The sequence below is a fragment of the Brassica rapa genome, chromosome A08, assembly GCF_000309985.2.
Source record: "Brassica rapa cultivar Chiifu-401-42 chromosome A08, CAAS_Brap_v3.01, whole genome shotgun sequence".
In the NCBI taxonomy this organism is placed as follows: Eukaryota; Viridiplantae; Streptophyta; class Magnoliopsida; order Brassicales; family Brassicaceae; genus Brassica; species Brassica rapa.
Window position 1 is genome coordinate 8,631,460 of NC_024802.2, and position 9,072 is coordinate 8,640,531.

The following is a 9,072-nucleotide window of genomic DNA, read 5'->3' on the forward strand; positions in this document are numbered from 1 at the left end:
AGTTTCTTCTGAAATAAGCTTTCCTAGCACTAAATATCTCTAACATTATCTATCTATCTATGATTCAGAATCCATAAATCGGATTTCAAGGAAAAGGGAGCTCTGTATGCAAAACCATCTTCAGTACCTCATCATCAGGCTCTAGTTTTATTGACAAATCTCCCCAAAAAAACTTAAAATGTTTTTATGACCGAGCCTACAAAGATGAAAATACTATTTCATTAAAAAGGTAAAAACCATTTGTACCCATTTTCAATAAACAAATAAATATTACAAAACGATTTTTTTATTTATTTTGGAAAAAGAATACTCAAAACCTTTTTCAAAATTTTTGTTTTCGAACTTTTTTCCTTACACCCCTTTTCCAAAAATATTTTATTAAAATTATTATTATTAATTTAATACTTTAGATTTTAAATTCTAAATCTTATTCCCAAAACCTAAATCCACGTATTTCGAAATCGAAACTCTAATTTGGAACACTTTGGAACTTGAAAAAAACTGATGTTCAAAAGATCAAGAAAAGCAAGTACTTGAAGCCGGTGTCCATCGACACTAGCATTGGTGTCGGTCGACACCCTGTGTGAGCAAGTAAACCTGATGTGTTTTAGTAAAGTTTCAAGAATTACAATTTGACCTAGAAATTTTCTTTATTAGTGATGTTCATTTAGCAGCCGCTGCGGCTGAAGTTGCGTTATATTCGTTTGGTTATTGTTCGTTTTGCAAAAGCAGTCGCAACCACAGATTGTTGTTCGTTTCATAGACGTATGTTAATGCTGACGCTGGAAGTAGGCTAAGTGTTGTTCGTTTGTCAAAAGTTGCGGCTATTTTCATTTAATTCATAATTTATTTTTATAACTGTATTTAAATAAATAATAGGATAATTCTTTCAAACAGACCATTTTTAAGTTTTTGTCACAAAAAGAACATTCAATGAAAAAATGACCAAAATAGGTTTTAGTAAAGAAGCAAAAAACTCTTATACCCTAGATATATAAATATAAATTAAAAAATAATATTTTTATAGGTTCAAATTATATGGTTTCAAATTTCATTTTTTAAAAACGTTTTTTTCCAAAATATTTTTATTTATATTTTTATTTTTTATTAAATTCGAAAATCTTTTCTGAGACTATTAAAAAAAATTTAATTTTAAAAAATTTTAAACCCTACCCCAAAACTCCACCCCTTAAACACTAAACCCTAATGTCTAGATTAGTTAACCATAGGGGTATAAATGTATATTTATCTATTTAATAAAACATTTTGGTCATTTTGATTCTTATGGGCTATATTTGTGACAAAAATTTTTTTAAAACTATCTAAAAGTGTTTCTCTAAATACTATGTAGTTTAAATATATTTACATCCATAAAATATTATAATAATTAATAATATTTTTTTTGTCAAATATATAAATATAACAACATTTTTGTCATAAAACATAAGCTAAATTTAAACAAAAATAATATATCAAAATATTTATCTCAAAACAAAAGCTAAATAATACATAAGTCTTAAATAAATAAAGCAAATATTAAATGATAGTCAAAGTTATAAGCAAATAAAAACCAAGTCATTAACTAAAATATTTAATACGGTAAACTGTATCTACTATATTCATTTGTGATGTTCTTATCACCGGTCGACTCATATACGATATGTCCACCACCACCACCATCATCATTATCACCTTCTTCTTCATCGCCATCATTATCACCTTCTTCTCCTTCTCCTACTCCATCATCATCACTTTGACATTGCACAAAATTACAATCTTTCCGATGTGAATCACATATGAAGTTGTGTAGAGCCATTATCGATGTTACCAACTTAATCCATTTGACCAGACCATATTTTGATGCTTACGATTCAAAATCTTCCATTTTGCTTTCCATACTCGAAATGTCCTCTCAAACAGTGATCTTAGACCTTAATGCTTTTGGTTAAACAACTCCTGGGCACTAACTGGTGATCCTCCTCTAGCAAACTGACCAAGATGATATCGCATACTACGATGCGGACCAAGATACCCTATCCTGGTCAGATATCCGCGGTCAACTAGATAATACTTTCCAGGAGGAGGATGTGGGAAAGAAGCCTCATTTCTCGCACAATGAGTAAAGACCTTTGTATCATGTGCTCTACCAGGTACACCGAGATATGCATATATGAAATTTATATCAAAGTTATATATAGCAAGAACATTCATCGTAGGATCTTACTTTCTTCATTTATATGCTTTTGCATTTTGACTTGGAGGAACGACACATGAGTTCCATCAAGTGCTCCAATACAATCTTTGAAATAAGGCCAATATCGATCATCATTCTTCAAAACATGATTTACTCTTGCAAACTCGTCTTATTGTGGTTTTGTGCATCCTCTGCAAACTTGAGAAGATCACTTAAGAGATCTTCAAGCTTTCTTTTTACAGTATCCAATGACCGTGATACCTTTCATCTATATCCCTCATAGTCTTATCCTGATCAACCACCTCAAGAAACATCACAAAAAATTCCTCAATGTAGACATTGTGAGACTCTTGTAATCCATATCGCTCAGTTAGCATCTTACACAAAGCTTTAAAAGTTCGTTGATTCATTCGAAAAATGTTATAACATTGCTGATCAGATTCATACATAAGTTGTTGAACATGACGCAATCATGCTCTTTGATCTGTTCTATGACTCAATCTCTCAGTATTAACGACATCAAACAAGCCAAGTTCATCATCATAATCACCATCCTCATCTTCCAGTATCAATCTTTCAACCATCTACAAAACATTGAATACATCATCATCAAAAACAGATTATCAAAATGCTATAACATGCACACACTATAAAAATATTGAGTGTCAAAACATAACACCAACAATACAAGGATTACTAAGACAGTGAAGTCATAAGACATATTCGTTTTAACACAACATCAAAACATTAGTTACACATCATATATATATTATTACACAAGACATATTTGTTTTAACACAACACCAAAACATTAGTTACACACAATATATAAAGACAGTTCAATGGCATCAACAAACCATAAAAACAATTATAAACAAGGATCAAGACATATTTATATAAACTATAAAAATGAATCAAAGATCAAGCCACAAAATGCATAGTTTCATAAAATCACAAACTATATAGCGATACCAAAAATTCCAACAAGTTCCATACTAGTTCCAGCAAGGCATAGTTTCATACAAAGATGCCAAAAGTTCCAACAAGTTCCATCAAGTGCAAACAAGATCAGGCCAAGATCACAAAAGGGTTTAGACTCCAACTAACTCAAACTCACAAACTAGTTAATTATCACGTTTATCTTGGTCCTAAGCTCTAGAAACTTAATCTTATCTTCAGCTATTTTAAACGTTATAATGCCCCTTCGGCTCCCTTCACTATCTATAAAAAGTCCAATTGCTGCTTCGGGCAATAGAGACCAATGTCTCACTCTAGGCAATGCATTCTATATCTCTAACACACATTCTCAACAGTAGTGGCATGTTCACGCTCCGACATCCGTTCCGCTATCCTATTCTTCACCTCAAGAGGTTCAGTCCGTTTTACACAAGCGTCTACAGACATATATTTCTATTTACGTTTTTTTTTGCTCTTGAACTTCTAGCTTGAGTTTGTTTCTGAGTTTCTGTCTGAGCTTGTGGCTAAGTTTATGTCTCGAGTGCTTGAGTCTCTGTTGCTGGAATATCAACAGAATCAGCTTCGTCACCATCATCTCTACCCACTCTAGAATTCAAACTTGCTTCTCCATGTTGAGCGTTCCTTCTTTCAGGTCCAATTACTACCACACCATAAAGTTTCTCTTCAAACATATCCATATTAGCAATCTCTTTGCATACGGATTTTCTAAGCCCATACCACTCCTATATAACAAAAAGAAACAGAAGTAAGTCAGTAGCATCAGTAGTAGACAAAGCCTAAACATCTCACTATTACTGTGTTCCCATTTTTAAGCAACTGGAACTAATTCAAAACAGTTATATAAAGCTTTATTTCATCATCTCTTAAACTAACAACACTGAAAAGTGAGCAGTTGCAATTAATAAAGCATAAGTAACAAATGTGAAGACAAATCAGAGCATCACAATAGCAGAAAAATCAAACAAAGAAGACAATTCAATCAGTACTATGTAATAAGAGCTGGAACACTTGAACTAAACTTGCACAGAGGAAGTATAGCAGGTCTAAAAATACACATAAGAGAGATAAGTGAAATTGACCTTTTCGCGTTCATTCCACCAATTATCTGACATCTCAATCCTTTCCATCTTATCAAACCCAAGCCATTTCTATTGTGAGTCATCTTCTTAAACTTGGTGTATTTTTTCCTACAGTTGTCTTACTTGTTCTGGTAAATCTTCCAATTGGGATATCCTCTATTAAACCTCTCTTCAAACGCCTCCATGGTGTTATGTTTCCATATTTTATTCATTGATGTACTCGTTCTATTTCTTTTTTTTCTCTCCTCCATCTAAAGTTGAAAACAAACCTAGTTTTCTTAAGAAGCCAATTCTAAAACACACCAAACTTAGTGCCAAATTAATCATTAAATCATAAAAAATGAACAAAGACATAATCTGTTTACCAACTAAAACCAACCAAAGCTTAATCACAACTGCCTCAAGTGTCTCAGGGAATGTAGCAACAAACAATTATAAAAACAAAGCAGGACACAGACCATAAAGCATAAACAAACAAATATTTACCAAATAGAACCAATGAATACTTGTCTTCATTACTATCTAAAGTACAAAGACATTTCACAAATTAAGTAAGTAAAAGAAGTGACAAGCTAGTAAACTAAACAATTGAAATAGGTAAGTCAGTAAGAACTCAGAAGAATTTAAAGAAGCAAAGATGTACCAATGAAGAAGTCAATTAGAAGCCATAAATATTAACAGATCAAACAAGAAAACCCATCAAAAATCAAACCTTAAAACATAAAAAAATCGCAAATCAGAGAAACCAACAAACATCTGAATCTCAAATACAACATATTCTAGTTTAAAGACACATCATAACACAAAATCAGTCAATGATCTTAAAGAGTTCATCAGTTCCTACAAAACAACAGACCTCGAGAACAGCAGCAGACTGAGAAAGCTGGAGAGGAACAGCGGCAGTTTGAGCAAGCTGGAGAAGAACATCGGCAGTCTGAGGAAGCTTGAGAGGAACAACGGCAGTCTGATCAATCTGGAGAGGCTTCTCAACGGCTTTACACAAACCTAAGCATCAACAAAAACAGAAACAACCCATAAGACCTTACAAGTTCAACAAATCAAAGAAACCCATCAAACATCATACCTCAAAACTCGAGAGAGTGAGCTTGAGAGGGTCGTCGGGAGAGTGAGCTTCAGAGGGTCATCGAGAGAGTGAGCTTGAGAGGGTTGAGACTCGAGAGAGTGAACTTGATAGGGTCATCGAGAGAGTGAGCTTGAGAGGGTCATCGAGAGAGATACAACTTCCATAGGTCGAGACTCGAGAGTGAGAGCCTGAGAGGATAACCCAAAAATCTGAGATGAGAGAGATCGAAGGCTGCAACGATGGAGAAGATGCTGCGTCGATGGAGAAGAGGCTGCGTCTAATTTAGGAATTAGGGTTAAATAATGAAATATTTTGAGGGCAAATGTGTAAATTACGTTTCTAACGCAGAACACAGAATTTTAGTCGCATACGCTTTTAAAATCAGCGTTCAAATTTTATCGCCACAGCCGCATGTACCGGCGTCAATCAAACGAACAAGCTTTATGTAAAATATAGCCGCAGCTCCAGGTAGTTGTGTCTGCCAAACGAACATCACTATTTACAAATGAGTCTCAGACATTTTTTAACCTATATTAACTATTATAAAAACTGTTGTTTAGGCTACGCTTTATTTTATCTTATAGATCTTTAGAAAGACAAGTAAGAACTTCTTTAGAGAAAAAAATCGGGAAAAGTGTCAATTTCAACCCAACAATTTCGGTCGTGCCAAATACAACCCGAATAAATAGTCAGTGCCACATACGACCTCAACTCAATTATAATTCAAAAAAACTACCTGAACTTCTTAAAATATGCATAAATCTACATTGACTCTACCAGAAGTTAGTCAACCGTTGACAAGCTAAAACGACGTTATTTTGATCTAATTTTTTTTAAAAAAATATGTTCATTTCGGGATGAAAAAGACGTAGTTTTAGCTTGTTAACGATTGACAAACTCATGTTAGAGTCAATGTAGATTTATGCACGTTTTAAGAAATTCGGATAGTTTTTTTGAATTATAATTGAGTTGAAGTTGTATTTGGCATATTTGTTCAGGTTGTATTTGGCACGACTGAAATTGTTGGGGTTGAAATTGGCATTTTTCCCGAAAAAAATCAGCCTCTTTAATTTTTTACTTTTATTTATTAATACAGTTTATTCCGATTATGATTTGTGTTTCATTGGAATGTTAGATTTAGGGTTTCAAAGAAATGATGCATTGTTAGACTGAATTGGTAGAGTTATTTTATATTTTGGTTGTTCTTATTGCTAGATTTGGATTGACAACCTGAAATCTAGATCATAGGAGATAATTGGTAGAAACAAAAGTGTTATTGATTGCATGAATTAATCATGAATGAGCTAAATATATATTTGCGAAAAAAAATTGTTTAGGGATTTATTGAACTTAACATGATCTTAATGCTTATCTTAACTGGTTAAAAATTTAGGATATATATACACTATATAAATATATAATCTTTCCGCAACCAAAGTTAATTGATTTGATTTTAGTTCTTTGAGATCTATAATTATTCTTCATAAACCCTTAACAGTTAATTTCTCTACAATTTTGATTTACTTGTGAATTTCCTTTAGTATAGCGTATTTCTTAATCGCTTACTGCTAGTTACTTGCTTACTACTTACTTGTCTAGTTTAATTCGAAACCAGAAATCTAATTTGTGATATGAGTTTGAATACTATCCCTAAGTAGTACATTGCACCTCTGAATTGCAGAGCTGCTCATTCCCTAAGTATCACATGTCAATAGAGCCCTTTGCGATCATATTTTAGCAAGTTGCATATAACAAGAAGTGGTTGTTAAAATGTTTACTACATATGTTTGTTTGTGATCTTTGTGTCTTCGTAATTTGAAGCGTTAGATTCGGTTGTTTATATTTTAAAAGCAGGAAATAGATTTATTGACCTCGAGAATGTACAATGGAAACATAGCAAAAAAAGAAACAAATATTTAGAATCAAAGAGAGGAAACTGCAACAAGCAGACACATAATCATATGGGATGTTTATTGTTTTTCATTAGACTCTTGACCTCCTGCACTCAGGAGGGAATCCTCTAGGGAACCTTTTGAGATCAGAGCAATAATTATAGATCATGAAGTATTTCTGCACCCATCTGAGTCTCCTCCTGCCATATGCATTGAGCTCATTTGCCGTTTGCAATTCACTATCACTTAAAGAAGTCTTGAATTTGGGATCACATCCTGAAGAGACAGTGCAAGCCGCAGCGTTGAATCCTCTGTAGTAAGCTGTGAAAGGAGCCTTGGACCAGTCAGTTTTTACCAGACCGCCTCTTGTAGCCCAATCATCTGCATTCCACAGACTCGAGTAGATCCTCATTGGTTGGTTCTTTGGGAAAGGAACACCAAGCTTCTCTGCATTGTTGAACACTCTTATAGGCAAATTGTCCACCAAGAATCTGCACAGAGAGAAGAGCAACAACAACAAAAAGTCAAGATCTCTTTTGTAGTGTCATTGCATCTAGAAACAAAGTGTTGAAGTGAGAGATGGATGGAATCTTTACATGATGTGTTGTGGTCTCCAGACAATAGAGTAAGTGTGGAAGTTCTTGGTTGGGTCGAACCAGAGATAGAACTGTTGTTCTCTGTTGCCTTTCCCTTGAGCAAAGACATTGGTGTGAAGAACATAAGGCTTACCTGTCTCATTCCCTAGAAACTCGAAATCTATCTCATCATGCGTTGCTCCTTGTGACGACAACTGCAAATTTTATTGACAACATTTAGAAAGAATTTATTCAAATTTTTGTAACAGTGTAAGTTTCGAGAACGTACGTAGTAAGTAGTGACGGTGCCGGCTGAGTTACCGGCGACGAGTTTAAGCTGCATATCGATACGTCCGAATAGATACTCTTTCTTGGATTTGAACCCCGACCCGGAAACCCGGTCCAGAGACAGAGACAACATGTTTCCTCCGTTGAAGATTTTCCCCCTGTGGTCACCCCACGTGAGGTCGAACTCATTGAAGAAGTTGCCTGAGTAGGCTGAACCGAACATCATTACCAGCAGAACAGCCACCATGACGGTGGTGAAGCTCGAGCTTTGACCCATTTGGGTTTTGATAGTAGAAATGAAAGTTGAGGGGGTGTATTTAGTAAGATTTGAAAGTAAATAAGATGATGGGAGCTTTATGTTTTGGTGTGAGATGGTTTTTGAGAAGGGGGATATGAATATATATAGCTGGAGCCTGCAGAAGTCTCGGGAAGCTAAACTTCACCACAGTTCGTTTTTTTTTAAACATATACTCTATGATTTATTTTTGATCTTTTTCAATATATTATATTTCACTGTTACAAATGTTTAATGCAAAGTCCATTATTCTTCTATGGATCTAATTTATGAGAAGTATTGATTAAGTCCCATGACGGATTTTCATGTGGAGTAGTAGTAAACTCAACCGGTTAGCCCAAAGTTTACATATCAATTACACAATTGCGAATAAAGAATCTCATATTCTGAAATGTCATGTCATTTTTTTAGATATGTTTCTTATACAAATTATACATGAACGCTGCACATACGACTTCAAAATGGGAACTAATCAACCACTGACCTACCATAGTGTTGGGCAAATTTTGTACATGTGAATGAATTGACTGAGTTTGAGGATACACTTGAAACCATTCCAGTTACTTATGGAGTTCTTTGAGGGCTTCTTCAAATGTTTATTGCATTATTTAAAGTCATCGTTAGCATTTCCTGTAATCTAGTGAAAGCCTACTAGTAAGATATGAATGGAGTTTTGATAATGTAAAG

General features: G+C 34.1%; 1 protein-coding gene across 1 annotated transcript; it reads right to left on the bottom strand.

Moving 5' to 3' along the window:
- Window positions 1–7,175: 7,175 nt before the first annotated feature.
- On the bottom strand, window positions 7,176–8,481 carry LOC103833791 (xyloglucan endotransglucosylase/hydrolase protein 15). Its single transcript, XM_009109852.3, has 3 exons — window positions 8,092–8,481; window positions 7,824–8,017; window positions 7,176–7,718 (listed from the first exon to the last, which is right to left on the bottom strand). The coding sequence occupies exons 1-3, from the start codon at window positions 8,365–8,367 to the stop codon at window positions 7,319–7,321; spliced, it is 870 nt and encodes a 289-aa protein (XP_009108100.1). The 5' UTR covers window positions 8,368–8,481; the 3' UTR covers window positions 7,176–7,318.
- Between the last annotated feature and the right edge of the window lie 591 nt (window positions 8,482–9,072).

Excerpts from the sequence above, each read along its gene's own strand:
- LOC103833791 (XM_009109852.3), bottom strand. The coding sequence starts at position 8,367 with ATGGGTCAAAGCTCGAGCTTCACCACCGTCATGGTGGCTGTTCTGCTG. Across the intron at positions 8,018-8,091 it reads GCACCGTCACTACTTACTAC|TTGTCGTCACAAGGAGCAAC; the intron begins GTACGTTCTCGA and ends TAAAATTTGCAG. Across the intron at positions 7,719-7,823 it reads TGGAGACCACAACACATCAT|ATTCTTGGTGGACAATTTGC; the intron begins GTAAAGATTCCA and ends CTCTCTGTGCAG.